The sequence below is a fragment of the Salvia splendens genome, chromosome 22 (assembly GCF_004379255.2).
Source record: "Salvia splendens isolate huo1 chromosome 22, SspV2, whole genome shotgun sequence".
NCBI classification, from domain to species: domain Eukaryota; kingdom Viridiplantae; phylum Streptophyta; class Magnoliopsida; order Lamiales; family Lamiaceae; genus Salvia; species Salvia splendens.
Genome location: NC_056053.1, coordinates 2,340,370 through 2,363,287, shown reverse-complemented (window position 1 = coordinate 2,363,287; position 22,918 = coordinate 2,340,370). Strand labels below are relative to the sequence as shown.

General features: G+C 38.2%; 2 protein-coding genes across 2 annotated transcripts; both read left to right on the top strand.

Moving 5' to 3' along the window:
* The first annotated feature begins 8,641 nt into the window (after positions 1 to 8,641).
* On the top strand, positions 8,642 to 10,454 carry LOC121787755 (cytochrome P450 71AU50-like). Its single transcript, XM_042186594.1, has 2 exons — positions 8,642 to 9,586; positions 9,682 to 10,454. The coding sequence occupies exons 1-2, from the start codon at positions 8,717 to 8,719 to the stop codon at positions 10,297 to 10,299; spliced, it is 1,488 nt and encodes a 495-aa protein (XP_042042528.1). The 5' UTR covers positions 8,642 to 8,716; the 3' UTR covers positions 10,300 to 10,454.
* A 9,379-nt stretch (positions 10,455 to 19,833) lies between these two features.
* On the top strand, positions 19,834 to 21,533 carry LOC121786431 (cytochrome P450 71AU50-like). Its single transcript, XM_042185068.1, has 2 exons — positions 19,834 to 20,767; positions 20,850 to 21,533. Exons 1-2 carry the CDS (start codon positions 19,898 to 19,900, stop codon positions 21,465 to 21,467), a joined length of 1,488 nt encoding a protein of 495 aa, XP_042041002.1. The 5' UTR covers positions 19,834 to 19,897; the 3' UTR covers positions 21,468 to 21,533.
* The last annotated feature ends 1,385 nt before the right edge of the window (positions 21,534 to 22,918 follow it).

The window sequence follows — 22,918 nt, the reverse complement described above, 5'->3', positions numbered from 1 at the left end:
TAGTGAACTCTAATTGTCTGTCGGTTGGCGGTCCAGGCAAAGCTTCTGGAAAACACATCAAGAAAATCTCGTACTACTGACACTTCTTCCACTCTCAATTCCTTCCTTTCCTCTCCGTTCAAGTACACAAGATACGCCGGACGCCCTTTCCTTATCATCATGGTTGCTCGCAATGCGGAGATTATAGAGGTTTGTCGATTTAAAGAAATCCCATACAAAATAGTCGGCTCGTCGCCAGGGGTTTGAAAAGAAATTTGCCTTTAGCTGGTGCATCACTTTTACGCATGTCTGAGTATAGAAACTTATTCCCCCATATGCATTCGAAAAGCTCAACCCCACCCTTTTTTTTTCCAAGTCTAGTATCAAGAACTCGAAAATTGATCAAACAGTCTTACTTGGATATGAACTGAATTCAAAATTGTAGCAACACTGCTGAAGGTGTCTTAATCAGAAAGGTTGTAGAATTAATCAAGAAAACGAGAACAACACTTCTAGTTCGATCCTTTTAGATCTCATTACCAACTTGTAGAAATTGGTTTGAAAAAAATAAGGCAGGGTCTTAGTTTCATTTATCTTGATCATGTTCATTCTGGAAGTTAAGGTTTCAAATAAACTCATAAAGGTTGAGACTTTACTTCTGACGAGAGCTCGAAAGAATATGAGATAGGCCTTGAAAACAGGATGAAACTGAATCATGTCTCAAATTCCATAGTAGGCTGCCAAATAAGATATTTCAATTGTCAAATCAAATTTGCAAAATTTTGGCATCAATGAATGATGGTTCAAACATGTCATGACATGAGATGGTCAATCGTGTAAGGATTTAGAAGCATAGACAATGTCATGAGGTAGCACTGATCATGGTTCGACGACATCATGTTACTGAATAATGATGTCATATCAATGGATTCACAGAGTTGCAACCAACGTGAAGTGAACTTTTTTAGGAAGATCGGCTAAATCAACCACGTTAAGGAAAAAGAGACACAATAGCCTTAACTTGGTGTTGCAGAAAGAAAATCATTGAGCATGAAACAATATGTGTAGTGAAACTGAGCTAAAAATTTCACTTCTGCAAGGAAGAACTTGCCGCATGCATAGTTACGAAATAAAAAGGTGTACAAAAGTTCCAAGAAGAATATTCCATCATTTGAAGAAACATGTTTGGGAATGGGATCGTACTGAAGGTCATAACTGCAAACAACTTTAGAAATGAAGTTCAAAGGCGGAAGTTCATAAATTCAAAATATTGTCCTTACAAAAGATGAATCAAAGAAGACTACTAATCAAGATGTCCAAAAATGACGAAGGCAACCACAAATTTTCAAGAACTGAAAGTGAGTCATGACTCGATATAGGAAAAGAAATAACTTGCAATAATTGCGAATTGTGAGTCAACCAAGGTCGTAATTAGACAAAGGCTCACCGTTAATTGAAAGATTCCAAAAAGAATTTCTTATAATCCAAGTAAGTACTGTTGATTAAAATCATTCATTCTAGCTACGAGGGTCACGCTCTCACGTTCATCTTTCTGAGGCCGAACATGGAAACATCGTTCTACGAAACTGTTGATTCCAAGTTAAGATTCATCGTGTCGTTACAACTAATAACAGTATTCGAAAGCCATATCTTCATATATTCCTTGCACGTGATAATCGTCATTTTCTTAAAGCGTTGTAGTTATACTCGCGCTCTCAACATGATATAACGGTCGTTTTCGCCGCATCGCCACTTTTGACCGAAGATCGGATTTATCTACTAGATCGCAGGTATGGTCTCTACATCCGTTGTAGGATTACATCATTTCGCGTCTCTTCTTGCCTCGAACATTTCTCGCTTGGAACATCTTTTCAATTTGCACTTCTTCTTTTCTTAAACTCTTTATCATATGCTACGTCTTTTCGCATTCTCCTTGTTCTCGTCATTCAGGAAAAAAAATTTTTGAATTTGTAATCATTCGATAAAGTTCGAGTTCACACCACATATTTCCATTTGTCCTATCACTCGGAAAAGTGATCTTGCAGTTGTCAACAACTAACTTCGATATCATTCAATCTAACATACTTCTTAGGCACTCTATGTTCGCATACAAGGTTCATAGCGTCATATTTCACTCCCACCAACAATTTCATAATATACCTCATACTTCAACGTCAATAGACCATTAATTAATACGCGTTTCACACATTAAGCTTGCTCCATTAGTTCGCGTCATTCCAAGAAATAGAAAAAATTTCATGGTCTACCGGTCTCCATCCTCTATCTCGATACTCTAGTCTCATATCTCGATAATTTGGAAATTTCGCCCTACTTTTCATTCTCGTTCGTTTTCATTGCTCGGGAAAGCAATAGGTGAGTTTTCAAATTAGAACTACGGTCCGCGTGGTCAACTAGGTCTACATCTTCGGCACTCTAAGTTCACAACACATTTCATCATCTCGTAGATAGCAAAATATCACAACAAGTACTATAACACACGACATTTTCACATCTCAAAGCAAAACACTTTCACACTTCTCATTATCATTCAAAACTTTTGAAATAAAATTTTCTTCAGACTCTCACACTTTCCTCAAAATTTTCACATCTCACTTTCAACTTTAGAGTAAAAGTTTTGACTCAAAACTCAAAACATACTTGAACATCCACTTTCATCACTCGTATAAAACACTCCATAGAATAACGCTTCATACTTCGCACCTCATAACATATATAACATCACACTTCCATGACTAAATTTTCCAATCGAAAATGATTTTTTTTTTTTTCAACAACCTTCCACAACATAAACATTTCTCCTCAATCAAACTCCACTAGAACAACGAGTCATTAATATTACGAAACATCATAACACATTTGTATTCCAAACAAAACACTCATACACTTCACATATATGTTTGAAACAACATTCTTAAATTACTCATTTATTTTCAAAAAAAAAAAATTTAACATTCTCAAAACAACTCATCAACTTTCGTCCTTCATGTAAAACACTCCATCATCCTATGTTCACATGCTCACGTCGTAGTACTTTCACACATATAAAACATACTTAGTCATCATACTAGTCTTGCTCATGCTCCATATAATCACATCATAACAATCTCATGATCAACATACCACACGTGCTTAGATCATCTTGTCAATCATGCGCATACTTCACATAATCATACTATCACAACATCGAGTTCACATATATAACACGTGCTTAAATTTTCAATGTCAATCTTACTCATATTCCACATAATCATATCATCAAAATTCAGCTTCACGTATAACATTCATTCACATGCGTACACTTGCCAAAACATCCTCATCATATCATCATCAATTTCATACATCGATCTCACATTCTTTCAACAACTTAAAACATACCTCACTTTCTTTGGTTGAGCGTGATGCTTTGGATGTTGTGCCTTCGTGACACTTCCAGTTTAAGGTTTACCATTCTAGACTTAAGGTGAAAGAAGACTCTCGGACCAGAGCGAAAGAACGAAGCTCTGATACCACTCTGTCACGACCGCCCATACTAGGGGTGTTACAAACGAGGCGATCGTGACCAAGGACAAACATTAAGAATAGCATTTAAGGATTTCAGTTCATAAGAAGGACTCCATTAGCTTAAAAGAATAGTATTTTAGTTCAAAAATATAGCAGCGGAAATAAGGTTTTAAAGAGAGTCAAGGATGACGCCTGTGTATGAAGACACAACGCATCCATATTCCCTATGCCGACTCAACATCCACCGCAACATCCCGCTCAACCTGCACATAGGGAAAACACATGCAGGGCTGAGTACTTGTTGTACTCAATGGGCTCATGCCGAAAACATTTTCATAAAAACAGTTAGGTCATCCATACCAGTGATCTCGAGTTTTATGAAGTTAAGAAATATCACGAGAACACAAAAAATATTTCAAAGTCTGGCCAGACAATCAATCTCCCCACTTTCTCATCAATCATTCAATCACATTCTCTTTCCATAGTGCGACGAAAGTGTGGCCACACTATTCGCCCACGAGACCGGCCGACTAGCAAGGACGGCTCACGATCCCACTTGTGTACACAGCCTGATTGGGTTTGCGGCCCTACTCAGACCCGAATTCGTTTCATTCATTCATTACAGCCATATAGCCTAACGGAGCAAGTTCAGACGAACTAGGCATCAGGCAACAATCTCATAAACAAAACATCATGGCATGACATAACACTTTAAACCACCCTTATTTCTCCATAATCATACTTTTGAAAGCGTAAAAGAGTTTAGTAAAAGAAAGCCCACCTCGTTCTCTTAGCAATTCACACCCCAACTTAGCAACTCTCGATCCTCGAGTTCACGAGTACACAACACCCTTGTCAATGACAACACAAGTCAGCCTCACACAACATCATCTTACTATGCATGTCCTATCGCTTCTCTCTCATCGTTTTCCTCAATTTCCCAAACCCAACATACGTCACAAAGGTGTAAGACACGCGTAACACATTTCAACTGATCACAAGTGATTTCAACGTTTAAACACGTTTCTTGGACATACATGCATCATATAACACTTTTAAATCTTGAAACTAGGTGTCATTTTAATAAGGCAAAAAACTGGCAGAATTGCGCGACCGTTTTGTAAAAATCACTATAAAATCACCCGACTTCCGTTGGGGCTAAAACTTTACCAAAATGCAGTAGACTCATCAAATAACTTCCAGTTTAAATTTCATATCAAAATACCCCCTTTTGGTCGGTCAATTCGGAAACGTAACCTACTGGTCGAGAAAACATTTTCTGGCAGAATTGCACAGTCAACTTCAAAAATTCACCAAAAATTCATCCTTCCTCATATGACGCTAAAATTTGGTCACAACATATTAGACACATTCAAGTTCACCCAGTTAAAATTTCACACCGAAATCATATCATTTGGTCAGTCAAAATATTTATGCAACTCTCTGATCGGAACATAAAATTCTAGCAGTACTGCGCAGTTCATTTGACAAAATTCACCGTAAATTCATACGATGTCCAATAAGGCTGAAATTTTCACAAGACTCAGAAGACACTTCAAATTTTCATCTAGTTCAAGAATCACATCAAACGGAGGTCATTTGGTCGGTCAAACAGATTTCGAAACATTCTGGCCGAGAACACACGTTACTGGCAGAATTGCGCAGTCGACTTCAAACATTTTTCAAAAATTCATTTTTTGACAAAAAGGGCTGAAATTTATACGAGACACAGAAATCACCTTGAAATTTACTCAGTAAAATTTTCGTATCAAAATTCGACCGTTTGGTCATTCAAATACATTTCGGAATCCACTATCCGAACACCACAAATTTCATACTCAAAATTTCGAAATTTGAGTTTCTTCGACTATCATCCAAACAAAATTTTCTCATGCTTATAACACACAATCATGCTTGATAAGACTCTCTTAACATGTTTGCACATAAACTTAGATCATTTGCCAAGGATTCAAATCAAACTTCACACAACTTAATCAAAAATCGTATAACTATCAAAGTTCTCAAGCAAACTCACTTTCCCACCGATTAACTTTGCGATCTATGATTCCTACACCCTCTATATGCATGTAGGATTCAAGAATAAAGTTTCAATGAAGGAGATGAGAAGAAAATCTTAGTTATACCTTATTGAATCAAGAAAACGAACGGTAGAAACAAACGTTGACACGATTCGTCCCTCTCCCTTCACCGCTGCCGCCGCTGCCACGAATTCGACTTCGCGGATCCGCCGCCATCGGCTCCTCCTCTCTCTTCTCTCTCTCGGATTCTCGATTGCGAAAGAAATGAAATGAAATGAAAGGAGGTTGTATTTATAGAAAATTTTTTCATAAAAGACAAAAATTCACGTCTTTTCGTTTCGATGTGACGCGTAATTAATGCGGCGTTGAAAAACGTGCCTGATGCGACGTGGTTCTTATCCACTTGGAAAACGTGCCTGATGTGACGCGGTTCTTATCCAACTTTTCGTCTCGATTTGTTGTCGAAAGTGTAATTGATACGTGGTTTATTCTTTCGTGTAAGTAACGATTTAGCGGGTCGTTACAGAAAAGTAGAGATAATATTATTTTTATTTTAGGAAACGTTTTATTTTTAATAGGATAATCTAAAAAGGAAAATGTTTTATTTTTAATGAGACGTAGAGAATAAATAAAATAAAGTTAGTGGAACGTAGAGTCAATATTAAAAATAAAAAAAATAAAATATTTATTGATAGACAAATGAAATTATGAATGAACTATCAATTGCCACTCACTTTTCTTTTTCTATTATATGAATTGTTTATAAGACTAATTTATGTGATACATGAGTCTCTAGGATGACAAAGAATTTATCACCGCAAGTGTCTTATCACCGCTAGTGTCTTGTCATTATCTAATGAGAATGAACAAATCACATCTTTGCCGCTTTCTTTTATCTATTACTCCCTTTGTCCTATTAGAAATGGAACGTTTTCCTTTTTAGTCTGTCATATTAAAAATGAAATGTTTCTAAAAATGGAAACAATATTCTCTCTATTTTTTATTCTCTCTTACTTTACTCTCTCTTCATTAACTCACCTAAAAAACACTACATAAAATTCCGTGCCGAAAAGCAAATGTTGCATATTTAATGGGACGGAGAGAGTATATCAATTGTTTATATGACTAATTTACGTGATCCATGACACTTTAGGATGACTAATAAGAATTTATCACCAAGTGTCGTATCACCACTAGTGTCTTGTCATTATTTAATGAGAATTGATGTAAATGAAATAATGTTAATTCTATTCAAAGATTTCTCCGGATTTTTATATGAAAATCATCTATCAATTAATTATTGAAGTTTAATTATTATATATTAATTGATATATTTTTATGTAGAGTGATTTACGTGGGGGTGCATAGCAAATTTTGAATGACTAAGTTGATCTTTATTTGTTTTGGCAGCAAAGTATACAAGTGGGCCTATCAACTATTTAAAAAAAATAAAAGAGGCCCAATTTACATGAAGTAGGCGTGACCTATTTGGAAAAGCATGAAATCAAAATATAAAACCACAGTGTATACGCCACTTTTGACCGAGACGACACTGAGAGAAAGAAAAAAAAAACGACAGAAGCTTTGGAGGAATCCAACGGGAGGAAATTAAGAGAGAAGAGAAAGGAGAAAATTCCAGCCATCATCTACTCCAAATTTACTCCATGGTTTCTAGGGTTTTATCTCCATTTATCATTGTTCTTGGTTTAATTATGTTAGGGTAAGAATCTTGTGATACTCCTAACACGCAGTATGACATTTTGATTTCGTGATTTATTCTATGCTCATTTTTATCTCATGTCCGTTATTACTACTTATTTAATTGAATGAATTTATTATTTTCGGTGCATCTTTAGTGATAATTCTATAGTATTGATTTAATGCAACTTTAGCTTGAATTGAGATGGATTGTGGTGGTAATGAATTATCAATTGGAATTGTTTAGATGACAATTTGATAATGGATTTTGATTTTAATTGCAATTGTACTTTGAATCTCGCTCTTCCGTAGGGTTCTTAGGATTATTGAATTTGGTTTAAAGTGTTTAGCTATTCTTTGACTAGTGGATGCTTAGCATGTTTAGTGCTTGCAGGTTGAATAATTTTAAATTGTCCCGAACGTATGAGATAGAATTGAATGCATAGGATTAATCCTGTCTTGTTTACAAGTGTTTGGAGTAACAATTGTCTCACTTGTGTTAATTTGAATTCAACTTTATTTTTCATTATTTTCAGAAAACAAACTTCAAACAAAAACATTCATCTTTACTGTTATTTTTATCTATTTGGAGTTAAACGAATTTATCTTTCCTGTGGATTGACACCTTAAATTACTACACACAAAGCTGTACTCTTGCAGTGAAGTGGTAATATTAGGGATAAATTACTACACACAAAGTTGTACACCTTAAACAAACCACATTTTTGGCGTACTTCTTAAAGTCAATATTTCACATGGGTGGACCATCAAAGTTTTTATCGTAATATTTCCTATGTATGCTAATAAATGTTTCATTCTTAACTGGCTTGGGTTTAAAAAATTGTTCGATTTTATAAAAAAAAATACTCTCTTCGTTCTCTAAATATTGTCTCACTTTGATCCGGCACGGTTTTAAGAAATGTAATGAAAAGTGAGTTGAAAAAGTTAATGAAATTGAGGTCCTACTTTTATATATTAGTTTTATAATAAAATGTGAATATGAATGAGTTAGTGGAATATGTGGTCCACCAATAAATATGGTAAAAAGTGAAATGAGACAAATTTTGTGGGACGAACAGAAATAGAAAAATGGGACAAACTTTTAGGGACGGTGGGAGTAGTACGAAAAGTTAGTGTAACACGTGACAACTACTTTTATATTGATTTTATGATAGAATGTTACTGAATTGAGTTAATATAATTCGAGATTCACTTTTAAAAACAAAGTAAAAAATGAAATAAAATATTTATTAACAAATTAAAAAAATTACATCTTTGACGTACACATAAATCACATGGGTAGACCGTTGAAAATAGTACTATCATTATGGCAATTGGCAATACTATACTAGATTCTAACAACATTTTCTTGTACGTTTGTATTTATATATACCCCATTTTCATTTTCGGAAAGAGTCACAACCTAAATAACAAGCTTCACAAAAAATAGAGAAGCATAGTTAAAATTAAGTTGAAGAATGGCCATGATTTGGCTAGTTTTATCACTAATTGTGTTTATCTATTTCCTCCAACAACTTCTCGGGCCAAGAAACAAGAAGAAACTGCCTCCCGGCCCGAAAGGCCTTCCCATATTAGGCCATCTCCACCTGATGGGGAAGAACCCTCACCGTGATTTGCACCGCCTTGCCCGAAAACACGGCCCGATCATGGGCTTGCGCTTGGGCTTCGTGCCAGCACTCGTCGTGTCGTCTCCCGCTGCAGCCGAGCTCGTCCTCAAGACTCACGACCTCGTCTTCGCCAGCCGGCCTGCCAACGAGGCCGCCGCGTGCATACTCTACGACAAGAGAGACTTGGCTTTCGGGCCGTACGGCCCGTACTGGCGCCACATGCGAAAACTCCTCACGTTGAAGCTGCTGAGCAACGTGAAGATCGGCCATTTCCAGCCCATGAGACGGGCCGAGGTCGGGCTTTTCGTTGCATCGCTCAGACGCGCTGCTGAGAGGCGGGAAGCGGTCGATCTCAGAGCTCAGGTTACGGCCCTCAACTGCGACATTAATTTCCTGATGGTGTTTGGGAAGAGATATTCGACTATGGAGGACAAAGGATTCGAAGAGGCGATCAAGGAGGCAATGGTGATTCTAGGGAAATTCAATCTGGCTGACTATTTTCCGTACATCGGCGTGCTCAATCTCCAGGGATTACATGGCAAGATGAAGAGAGTGAGCAACATTATTGATGGGATTCTGGAAAAAATAATCGATGATCACATGAAGATGAAGAGGCACGAGGAGCATACTGCAGACATTGTTGATACACTGATGGAGATTATGGAATCCGGGGAGGCAGGATTCGAGTTCGACCTTCGCCATGTCAAGGCCATTCTCCTCGTAATAATAATATATATTGTCGCTCTTTTAATAATACTAGTGTGAATTATATCGAGAAACTGAATATTCACGTTTAATTTTCTTTTATGCATAAGGATATGGTCGTAGCAGGGATGGATACGTCATCAACAGCACTGGAGTGGGCAATGTCGGAACTGATGAAGCATCCAGCGGTGATGAAGAAACTCCAGGAAGAACTGGAATCAGTGGTGGGATTGGATCAAATGGTTGAAGAATCACATCTTGAAAAGCTCCAATACTTGGAGTGTGTGGTAAAGGAAGCCATGCGTCTCCATCATGTGGGCCCCCTCCTAATTCCTCACGAATCCATGGAGGACTGTGAGGTCGGAGGGTTCCACGTGCCTAAAAAGGCAAGAGTCATCGTGAATGTGTGGGCTATCGGGAGGGATCCCGGTGTTTGGGCTGACCCTGACTCTTTTGCGCCAGAGAGGTTCATTGGCAGCCAGATAGACCTGAGAGGCCACCATTTCGAACTGCTACCGTTTGGTGCGGGTAGGCGGGGCTGCCCCGGGTTGCAGTTAGGATTGACGGTGGTGAAACTGGTGCTTGCGCAGTTGGTGCATTGCTTTGATTGGAAGCTTCCAGATGGGATGAAGGAAAGTGATGTGGACATGACTGAGAAATTTGGTTTGGTTAATGTCAGATTGAAGCCTCTCATGGCTGTGCCCACTTATCGTTTGCATAAGCATTGAAAGTTTGTGTTTCTAGCATGTGCTATGAAACAAAAAGTTAATCATGAGATGTAATACTACCATGTATGTTGTATATCACCTCCTACATTCTTTAAATATGTAAACCTGTTTTGATCATAACAATATATGCGAATAAAAGACTATAAATTTAGTAAGTTTGGAATAATTTAATATACATATGTATGATTTTAATAAATATTATCACCATTCAAATCAAATTAATAATTTTTTAAAAAACATTTGACACCATTTAACAATAAATTTATTAAAATCATAAAATTTCAATAAAGAAAAATGACTTAAAAATAGATTTCCTAGGTGGGGGCTGGCTTAGGCTGGTTGGAGAAGTGCCACTTCGCATAGGGCTGGTTCTGACCGTCAGACGACGAAGTTATACTGTGAGTTGACTCCGGGCATTTTGAGCTGCTACCGTTTGGATCGGGCAGGCGGGGTTGCCCCGGGTTGCAGTTAGGATTGACGGTGGTGAAACTGGTGCTTGCGCAGTTGGTGCATTGCTTTGATTGGAAGCTTCCAGATGGGATGAAAGCTAGTGAAGTGGACATGACTGAGAATTTTGGTGTTGTTACTTCTAGAGCTAAACCTCTTGTGGTTGTGCCCACTTGTCGTTTGCATTAATATTGAAATAATTAGTTTGGTGTTATTATTGCTACTTTATGGCATGTGGGATAAAATAAAACACTAACAAGAAAGTTATAAATATGACCCTGTAATTATTTTTATGGTTTTATTTTCCAATTTCTTACTCCAGAGAAATGATTTAGAAACATAATGGCATTGCCATCATAGGGCTAAAGTAGTAATTTGATTAAGGAAGGTGGGTGTCTTACTGAGATTTGTGTCTAGCATTTAATTACACTTCAAAGATTTTTATTTCATTTTTTTATTAAGTTCTCTCTCCTCTTCTCTAATTATATGTCTATCAATAAATTCTCCCTTTTTTCTCTAATTATAATTCTCCATCAATAAATTCTCATTTTCTTTTTCTCCAATTATAGTTTTCCATCAACAAATTATCTCTTTTCCAATTTGCTCATTTCTAATTTTCTATAACAATAAAAAAAAATTAATTCACATACAGATTACAATACGCATTTGATTAATTCCCTTTGCTTTGTCTCTTCACAAAATTAATACTACTAACATTTTGTTCATTAGAACAAAATTATTTATTGATGAGAATAATAACTTTATTTCCAAAATAGTAACTTTTATTTCCAAAATAGTAACTTCTATTTGCAATAACAATAACTTCTATTCCCAAAACATTAACTTTTATTTACAAGGATAATAAATTTTATTCATAAGGATAATAACTTTTATTTATTGGAACAATAATTTTATTTAACTAGAACTATAACTATTATTTGTTACAATAATGCTTTTATTGATTATATTAATAATATTTTATTAATTAAAATGATTATTTTTTTAACAATTATAATAACTCTTGTAAAATAGCAAAAATAAATAATTTTTGTCCGCAATAAATAACTTTTATTAGCAACAAACTATATTAGAGGAATAAATTTATATATTAAACACTATGATTTTTCATAATAAATGTAAATTTTATTCCCAATAACAATACTCTTTATTCTATGATGATGTACAGTTAAGTAAATAACAAGCTCTCTATCTATCCAATAGACATAAAGAATTTGAGTCATCACATATTAAATAGAAAACTATTATTGAGCCTTTTAAAATAATATATTTTATTCAAAAAACAATAACTTTTCTTGAAAATAACAATATATTTTTATTTATTAGATAATAAATTTTATTTATAAAAATAATAACTTTTATTAATTAAAATAATACTACCTCTGTTCCACATTAAGTGTCACATTTTGTCATTTCGGTCCGTCTCACAATAAGAGTCACATTTCACTTTTGCCATAAATGGTAAGTAGTCCTTACATTCCACTAACCAATTCTACTAACATTTTATTATAAAACTAATATATATATATATATATATATATATATATATATATAAAAGTGGGACCATAGTCCACTAACTTATTCAACTCATTTTTCTATACATTTCTTAAAATCCACGCTCATCCTAAATGTGACACTTAATGTGGGACGGAGGTAGTAGTATTAATAAATTAAATTCTCAAGATTATAATTTTATTAATAAACTGATAAATTTTATTTGCAAGAACAATCATTTTTAATTTTATATTTTTCCAAAATCACATGAGTATCTTCTCATAAAATTAAATGGTATGTACAAAAAATATTCTAATTAAAATTACAAATACTCTGATTAAGACTTTAAGTACTTTAATTAAAATCATGAATACTATAAATATGAGCATAATAAGCATGCTTAGTTTAATTATCATAATCTAAGATATTTCTCTCCAAAATAACATAGGGGCATTAAGGCATGGAGACATTATGTCTCTTAATTCATGCCCTTTTCTCTATTGCCAATATCGAAACTGCTTCCAGCGACAAAACAAAACACCGAAAAATACTCTTGTATTATTAATCTCCAATGTCAAAATTCTTGTGCTGCCAACTGTTGCAACCATTAATTGGAGAATGGGTTTTACGCCACTTGACTCCATCCCCATCCACGCCGACTTATCATCTTTGGCGTTTGTAATTAAACTCCTCACCACAATTGTCACATCTTTAGCAATAAATTCAATCAACATTTATCTCTTCCCTATAATCCAAACAATCAATTTTTCACTCATTTTTCTAAAATCCATGACAGGAAGAAATGAGATTCATATCTGTAGATGGAGGGAGTAAATAATAAAAATAGTGCGTTCTCGATCACGTGTGTGTATATATATGTATATACTTCTTCTTTCTGATTATGACATATGCACAAACCATCTACATTCGCCAAGACAAAAGAAGCAAAGTTCAAATTTAAGTTGAAGAATGGTCGTGATTTGGCTAGTTTTATCACTGATCGTGTTCATCTATTTCCTCCAACTACTTATCGGGCCGAGAAACGAGAAGAAGCTACCTCCCGGCCCGAAAGGCCTTCCCATATTAGGCCATCTCCACCTGCTGGAGAAGAACCCTCACCGTGATTTGCACCGCCTGGCCCGATCATGGGCCTGCGCTTCGGCTTCGTGCCAACACTCGTCGTGTCGTCTCCCGCTGCAGCCGAGCTCGTTCTCAAGACTCACGACCTCGTCTTCGCCAGCCGGCCTCCCAACGAGGCCGCCGCGTGCGTTTTCTACGATCAGCGGGACTTGGCTTTCGGGCCGTACGGCCCGTACTGGCGCCACATGCGAAAACTCTGCACTTTGAAGCTGCTGAGCAATGTAAAGATCAGCCAGTTCCAGTCCATGACACGGGCCGAGGTCGGGCTGCTCGTTACTTCTCTCAAATGGGCTGCTGAGAGACGGGAAGCGGTCGCTCATATCACTTATACATATAATTTTAAACACTATTAATAATGATGATCATACAATCCACCGGTACCACTCCTATTACCTTGTCTCTCTTACTTTATAAATTTGCATTAAAACTAGTATATCGTTTCAAACAATGCTATTTTTAAAGGTCTTTATAAATTGTGCATTAAAACTTGTATATCGTTTCAAGCAATGCTATTTTTAAAGGTCAAAGGTAGTATGTTGCATGTGTAACCATCTAAAATATTATCAATATGGTACTACCTCAGTTCATAAAATAATGTCTCATTTGACATTTCAACACGTCAACTAGACGTCCCCAAACCGAACCGAACCGGACGAACCGGCTCAGAACCGGAACCGTCGGCGACGGTTCTAACCGTGACCGGAACTGCCGGTTCCCTCGGGCCGGTTCAGGTTCCAATTATTTGCAAACCGTAACCGCCGGTTCGGCGGTTCCGGCAGCTTTTCAGGCCTATTTCTGACCTACACAATAGCCTTTTCAGAAACAGTCAGCGGAACTGCCAGTTTTCGTTAGAAACCGTTGACTAAACCGGCGGTTCCGTCCAAAAAACCGCCGGTTCCGGAACCGCCGATTTTTTGAAAATTTGAATTTTTGAATTTTTTTATTATTTAATTTAATCACATTTTTCCCCTATAAATACCCCCTTCCTCTTCATTTCTACTCACCCCATTCTTGTGTTAACAAGTCTTTCTCTTCTCAATCTCAATTTCTCTATTCTCTATCATCATTCTCTCTAATTGCTCAAGTTGTTTACGTTATTTGCGCTCATAATTTACTCGCATTGTTTACGTTATCATATTCACACAATCACACTACTCTCTATTCTCCACTTTCAATTTCCATTAATATCATGTCTTAATCTCGTCGTGGTGGTGATCGGGGCAAGGGAATTGCCCAAGATCAAAGTGATACTCGTCGTCGACGTGCCCCTACAAGAGCACAAGTTACGGAGGAGGTGGGAAGGCGAGCCACTCTTCGAGCGCAACTAAGTTCTAATATGTTTTTGTTTTTTTAAATTCATTTTTATTAAATTCATAATTTTATTTTTTAACATCTGTGTGTTTTATTTTTGTTAGCATTGTTACTTAATTGTATAATTTTCGTAGGAGGAAGAAGATCGAAATGCGGCCTTGTTACTTGCCCTCGCCGACCAAGAAGGGGGCATTCACATTCGGCTTCGCATTTCGAATACGATGTGAATCTATCATCGGACGAAGGCGATGATGGATCACATCAATTCCCCCCTTCTAGCGCCGGCCAAGTTGGCGAAAATGTGAGGAGGTTGATGTTCCTCCTCCTTCAGGACGACAAAAGAAGAAGATGCCTCCAAAGTTGAAATCCGATATTTTCACCAAACATTACAAGAAGGCCCCGGTGGTAATTTCAAATCCTAATGATCCGACCACTATCATAGAGACAAATGAGTTAAAAGCATATTGTAAATATTGCGAGAAAGTCTATCCATATAGAACCGGTGGGGGATATGGTACTCTCCATCACCATTTGAAGGTAAAACATCCCGTGGAATATGGGCATATTAAGTCCCAAAGCCAAATTAACTTCTCTGCCGGCTCATCGTCTCAAACAGGTAAGATGCCAAAAATGTTACCGATGCTATGGTAAGATGAGCGGCAATGAAGCATTTGCCGTTTAATTTTTTAAATGACAAAAAATATGAAGTTACTATGCAAACCGCATTTAATGTTGCTACAAAAAGAATTCCCCCCTCAACTGCTTAAAGATCTAACAACCGGCAGTTTTTTGATAAAAAAAAGAGAAGTAGGAAAATTTGTATCTACCTTGGGACACAAAGTTAATATTTGCTCTGATGTGTGGACGGATTCATACCATAGAAATTCTTACATGGGAATTTCATGTCATTTTATAGATAATAGTTGGAATTTAAATAAACGTTTAATTGGTTTTAGACAATTTCCAACACCACACACCGCACAAGCAATTGCATCTTTAATTATTCAAATTTTGAATGATTATGATTTATGCAACAAAATATTTTCGGTTGGTTTTGATAACGCAACCGCTAACACTGCAAGTATACTCGAATTAATTGCGGCTTGCTCCCCGGTGATAAGTGGTAAGTATTTTCACCAAAGATGTATATGTCATATTTTAAATTTATGTGTACAAGATGCTTTGTCTTTATGGCAAAGACATATTCAACCTATTATAACAGTTGTATCCTTGATCCACTGGAAGCCTCATATTGGCAAGCCGTGGAAGAAGTATTGTCATTCGAAGAAAATAAGGTACACAACTTTTACTTTAGATGTGTCTACTAGATGGAACTCTACATATGATATGTTGCATTCTACATTAGATCATATAGAATATTTGGTTGATTTTTATAGAACTTTCCATGTAGATGATTTATATCTAACCTCTTCTTGTTGGGATCAAAGCATGAGTTTATTTAAATTATTCAAAGGTTTTAGAAATGCCACAGTTGAGTTATCAGGTGTGTATTATTGCACATCCGTTCGTGTTTTAGAACATTACATGTATATATCACTTGGTTTTAAAACTGCAATGAAAAATTTCGTAAATAATCCTGAATTAATGTGTGTTTTACATTATATGATTGAAAAATGGCTTAAGTATTTCAATGAGATCCCAACATTTTTTTTGCTTCCAAAAGTTTTGGATCCAAAATGGAGACTAGTTGGTACTTTAAAAATTTTAGAATTTTATTACAACAATTTGGCTTCTATTGGTCTTGAACCACTCCGAGCTTTGCAATCGAATGACGAGGACGGCGACAACAACATAAACCTAGCCCAAACATTCCAAATAAACCTCCCCTACCTCTCAACCCTGCAAAGAAGTTTTGAGTTCGACTTGCGGGCTCTCTTTCACGATTACGAAGCCAAGTACAACAGTACCCACCAAGTGAGACCTAGACCCCCCGTCAAACACATAACTTTGGTTTCTTCCAAGTTGATGACCCCGACGCCCAATCACAATTGGCGGACCTATACGGCTACAGCAGCGGAGGAAGGACGGCAAATTCGGCAAGTGAGTTAGATTTAAATTTTGACTCACACTTTTCTTTCAATGATGAAGAATGAGGTCCCGTTCCCCAACAAATCGACGTCCTAGATTGGTGGGGATCACACGAGAAAGATTTTCCCATCCTTGCATCAATGGCCAATGAGATCTTTTCGGTTCCGACTTCCACTGTCGCCGTCGAGTCCGCCTTTAGTGTTGGAGGCAACGTCTTGGACGACAGAAGAAGTAGATTCACTGGGTAAAACATGGAAGCCACCATGTTACTTGATGATTGGTGCTCCACCGAAATTAGAGACCAAGAACCGGATTGGGACAATCAAGTAGTACAACCCGACCAAGACTACTTCCCAGACGAAGAGTAGGCCAATTCCTCCGATCAAGCCAAATAGGTAAGCAAGGTAAGAGAACTACGTGGACTTTGATTCCAAAATGCAATTGAGCATTGAGGATACGTAGGCATCTCAACTTAAATTTTAAATTTAAGTTGAGCTCAAGTCATTTTCCTTTATTTCTTTTTTCTCCCATTTGTTTCGAATATGTAATTTGTAAATTGTAATCAAGACTTTAAGTCTTTTGTAATTTATAATTTTTAAGTTGTAATTTGTAAATTTTAAGTTGTAATTTGTAATTTTAAAGTTGTAATTTATAATATAGTTGAAATTTGTATCAATAAAATTGCATTCGTATATCGCATTATTCTAATTTTATTTATGCTAGTATATCTACATTTTTTACTTAAATTACAATTTTAACAAAAAAAACATGAACCGCCAAACCGGTCTGGAACCGGCGGTTCCGGACCTTGACGTGAACTGCCGGTTCATGGTTCAAGAACCGGAACCGTCCAAGCTACGACGGGCCGGTTCTGGTTCAAGAAAATCTTGAACAGGAACTGGCGGTTCCGAACCGTGGTGACGTCTAACGTCAACGGTTTAAAGTTTATATTTTTATTTTGAGTAAGTAGCATGAATCTCACACTCCACTAAATACTCGTGTCATTCTTGGAATGAAGATATAAATGAAATTACCTTTTTTTTTGCATTTTTTACATTTTTATTTCATTCATTCAATATCCTTAGTACGGAATTCTAGTAACTAAGAGCATAAATAACGCGGCTGGCCGGGCTGCAATTCGCGAGTCCTGACCCGTCCCGCGCGTTAGACGGAGGCAAGCCGCGGCTCAGGTCGGTCCCGCGGCCGCATTCCCAGCCTGGGACGGCGTTAATCGCGCGTCGTGCCGCACCGGCGAGTCCCGGCCCAGCGTTACACGAGTCTCGGGCCGGGCCGCAACGCCAATATATTTTTTTTTATATTTTTTTTGATTTTGTGTCTATAAATACGAGCATTCCATTTGTGCATCAATCTTACGTGCATTCCATTTCAATCTCTATTATACACTTTGAATCGGCATCAATGGATTGGTTCAACAGCGATGAACGTGAGATGGAGGAGTTCGTCAACTCGAACAATTGGTACATACCGGGGTCGCAACCATCGCAGCCGACGCCTAGTCCGGGAGTCGGTAGCAACGTCGACATAACCTCGCCGGTCAACACGGAAGAGTTCGAAATCAGTGAGATGGAGCCCGCTCAAGAGCGGGGCAAGGAGAAGGTCGGCGAGGAGGATGGGCCGAAGAAGTACACTCCACATGAGACAATGTGGCTTGCGAGGAACTACATCGACGTGGCCGAGGATCCTATCATCGGCAACCAGCAGACTGGCAAGGCTTTCTGGGAGCGGATTGCTCAGAAGTATAACGCTGGTCGTCCTAAAGGGTCGATCGAGCGTAGCTACGTGAAGCTGCGCAAGCATTGAGGCCGGGTCCAGGCGGATATGAGCAAGTGGAACGGAAAGTGGGCCAACGTATTTCGGATGTGGCCGAGCGGGCACAGCGAGGCAGACCTCATCGAGAAGGAGAAGGATGCGTTCTTCACTGACGGGAAGAAGGCCTTCAAGTACTACGAGGTTTGGAAGCTTGTCGAGAAGAGCCCGAAGTTCACCAGCGGTGCCGAGCCGGCGGCAACTGGGGCGGCGAAGAGAACTAAAGTTTCCGCCTCCGAAAACTACTCTTCGAGCGAAGGAGGTCCGACAATCGACCTCAACGTGACGGACGACGACGTCTTCGTCTCCTCTCCTAGCATTCAGAGCCGCCCGATGGGAACAAAGGCGGCCAAGAGGAAAGCAAAGGGGAAGGCAACTGCGAGCAACTCCGCTATGGCCCCGACCAATCCGTCTCTGGATAAGATGTCCGACACTTTGGCGGAGATGAATATTACATGACGGATGAGCCAACTGACGGAGTTGACATCGAAGATGTCGGACGAGGAGCTCGAGTTGCACCGTGAGATGATCGCCTACCTTCGCGCCCAAATGAAGAAGTAGTAGTCGTGGCCCGGGTTTCTTGTATTTTAAATTTGCTTCGTCTAGTAATGCAATGTTAATTTCTAATGAACAATGCATTTTCCCGTTTTTAATTGTTCAACGAATTGCGTTTACGAGTTAAATATGTTGAAGTTGTGAATAGTGTCATTTATTAGTTGCGGCCCGAGTTGCGGCCTGCAGAGTTAGAGGCTTTTGGGGCCGGGCCGCAACTGTAGAGGAATGATGACGTGGAGGAAACTTGGGGCCGGAACTGGGGACGGAGTTATTGTAAACATGCCAGTGCGCCGCGTCGCCACGGGTCCCGAATTTTTACTCATTGCCCCAGGTTGTTCCACACCCCTAACAACACCGGTGACACTAACATTGAAAAATACTCGTAATTATTATTTCCCAATGTCAAACTTCTTGTTTCGCCACTAGTTGCAACCACTTGAGCCCATCTCTATCCAATCGACTTATCATCATTGGCGCCCATCATTGGCGTTGTAAATATCTCACCACAGATTGTCTCATATTTAGCTATAAAATTGAATGAACATTTAACCTACTTGGCTGTATACTTCCATACAATTAATATATCACACGTGTGTGGACCATCTAAGAATAATTAATACGGCGTAGTATAAACAGGCACGTTAAATTGTGTGTATATTTATATATATATACCTCTTCATTCTCATACCGAAACATGCACAAACAATCTAGATTCACCAAGAAAAAAAAAGAAGCAAAGTTAAAATTAAGTTGAAGAATGGCCTTGATTTTTCTTGTCTTATCGGCTATTGTGTTCATCTATTTCCTTCAAAAACAACTCGGGCCTAGATACAAGAAGAGGCTGCCTCCCGGCCCGAAAGGCCTTCCCATATTCGGCCATTTCCACCTGCTGGGGAAGAACCCTCACCGTGATTTGCACCGCCTAGCCCGAAAACATGGCCCGATCATGGCCTTGCGCTTAGGCTTTGTGCCAACTGTTGTCGTCTCGTCTCCTGCTGCAGCCGAGCTCGTTCTAAAGACTCATGACGTCGTCTTCGCCAGCCGGCCTACCAACGAGGCCGCCGTCTACATAGCCTACGACCAGAGAGACTTGGCTTTCGGGCCGTACGGCCCGTTCTGGCGCGACATGCGAAAACTATGCACCTTGAAGCTGCTGAGCAATCAGAAGATCAGCCAGTTCCAGCACATGAGACGGGCCGAGGTCGGGCTGCTCGTTACTTCTCTCAAACGGGCTGCTGAGAGGCGGGAAGCCGTGGATCTCAGCTCCCGGGTTGCTGAGCTCAGCGGCGACATGAACTTCTTGATGGTGTTTGGGAAGAAATATTCGACTATGGAGGAGAAAGGGTTCAAAGATGTGATCAGAGAGTCTATGGAGATCGTTGGAAAATTCAATCTGGCTGACTATTTTCCGTATATTGGCGTGCTTAATCTTCAGGGATTACACGGCAAGTTGAAGCGGCTGAGAAAAACTTTTGATGGGATTTTGGAAGAAATAATCGATGATCACGTGAAGATGAAGAGGCAGAAGGAGCATACTGCAGACATTGTGGACACAATGATGGAGATTATGGAATCCGGGCAAGCAGGATTCGAATTTGACCGCCGCCATGTCAAGGCGGTTCTCCTCGTAATTATCTCCTCTTTCTTTGAATAGTACTATGCGTTATATCGAGAAACTGAATATCCGTATTTAAATATTTTTTTATAAGGATATGATCATAGCGGGGATGGATACCTCATCAATAGCACTGGAGTGGGCCATGTCAGAACTGATGAAACATACAGCAGTAATGAAGAAACTCCAGCAAGAACTGGAGTTAGTAGTGGGATTGGATCAAATGGTTGAAGAATCACATCTTGACAAACTCGAATACTTGGACTGTGTGATCAAGGAAGCCATGCGCCTCCATCCCGTGGCCCCCCTCTTAGTTCCTCACGAATCCATGGAAGACTGTGAGATCCAAGGCTTCTACATACCCAAAAAATCAAGAGTTATCGTGAACGTGTGGGCCATCGGGAGGGATCCAGATGTGTGGGCTAACCCGGACTCTTTTACACCAGAGAGGTTCGTTGGCAGCGAGATAGACCTGAGAGGCCGCCATTTTGAGCTGCTACCGTTTGGATCGGGCAGGCGGGGCTGCCCCGGGTTGCAGTTAGGACTGACGGTGGTGAAATTGGTGCTGGCACAGTTGGTGCATTGCTTTGATTGGAAGCTTCCAGATAGGATGAAGGCGACTGAAGTTGACATGGCTGAGAATTTTGGTTTGGTTACGGCTAGAGCTATGCCTCTCGTGGTTGTGCCCACTTTTCGTTTGCGCTTATATTGAAATTTGGTGTTATTAATGCTAGTTTTTAGCATGTGATGAGTAATGAGAAATGACAGCATTGAGTGATGTTTTGTGTCTTCTCTTTTAATTAAAGTAACAACTTGTATATAAATGAATATTTTTAAATGTGAATAATAACAAGAATGGCATATAATTTAAAATTAAAGAGACAAGAATAGAAAACCTCATCCAGTTTTGTGGAGGCGATCTTATCTTCAAAATATATTGTAGTATTACTTAATTGAATATTTTAAACGTAAAATAGAAAATATTCGGATAAATTCATATAAAACACAATTCAAAAGATTTACTAGAATGAAATTTGATCAATTCTAGGGATTGCTTGTGATGGGTAATGGCGCAAGGAAGATCCGGTCCCTAAACTGCCAAGAACTAGGGAAATAATTCAAAGAAAATATAAATTGATCATGCTTGTATTAATCTTACATATCTAGAACACATGTAATTGTATGTAAAGGAAATTAAATCCTAAAACATTTTAGCATTCAAGTCCCAAATACTTCAAATTGGAATTTGTATGCAACCCCCTTTCACATTCTCTCTAAATTAATAGAATGTGTACACCTTTAATTTGCCGCATACACCATATAATCAGTATATTACGTATGTGGACCATCCAAGATATTGATCAAAATAGTAAATATTTTATTCACGGTACCTAAAGTCTGTTTTCCCACGAACATTTTGTGCTTGTATAATCTATTTCCACATGCAAATTAAACAAAGAGTCACTACTAAACCAAATACTCCTAAGAAAAAAAGTAGAGAAGCAAAGTTCAGAGTAATTTGAAAAATGCCCTTGATTTGGCTAGTTTTACCATTGGTTGTGTTTATCTATTTCCATGCAACATCACCACATTTGTAATTGTCTCATCTTAGGTAATTCAGTGAACAAGTGTAACTTCACATTTGCTATACACACACCGTTTTTATTTCTATTTTGAGTAAGTGGCATGGATCTCACACTCCGTTACACACTTGTGTCATTCTTGGTAGATAGACTAGAATAGGAATGGAATGAAGATACAAATGAAATTATATATATATTTTTTGCATTTCTTACTGATGCACTATTTATTAGCACTAAAAATACCTGCAAGTTTACAGGGTAGAACTAGTATAGCTAAAGGTCAGTACCGGGATATCGAACACAGGGAATAAGATTGCAACTGGCTATCATATACTCAGCGTCACATACTATTTAGAGACATGGAGTTTTGGGTTTTGGTTTTATAAACTAGACACAAATAAAGAAGTATAAAAAATAAAATATACAAAGCATGCTAAAGAATGTAGAGTTTTAGGATACAACTACTACGACCTAGTGATGATTAATCTCACAGAACCTTTACCTTTATGTGTCTCTAGGATTATTAGGAAAGTCGCGATTCTAGGATATGCCCTCTCTCGAGTGCACTTATCCAGTATAT

What these genes read in the sequence shown, in the direction of transcription:
- LOC121787755 (XM_042186594.1), top strand. Translation starts at nt 8,717, where the DNA reads ATGGCCATGATTTGGCTAGTTTTATCACTAATTGTGTTTATCTATTTC. An exon ending in ATGTCAAGGCCATTCTCCTC is followed by an intron (nt 9,587 to 9,681) that starts GTAATAATAATA and finishes TTTATGCATAAG; the next exon opens with GATATGGTCGTAGCAGGGAT.
- LOC121786431 (XM_042185068.1), top strand. Translation starts at nt 19,898, where the DNA reads ATGGCCTTGATTTTTCTTGTCTTATCGGCTATTGTGTTCATCTATTTC. An exon ending in ATGTCAAGGCGGTTCTCCTC is followed by an intron (nt 20,768 to 20,849) that starts GTAATTATCTCC and finishes TTTTTTTATAAG; the next exon opens with GATATGATCATAGCGGGGAT.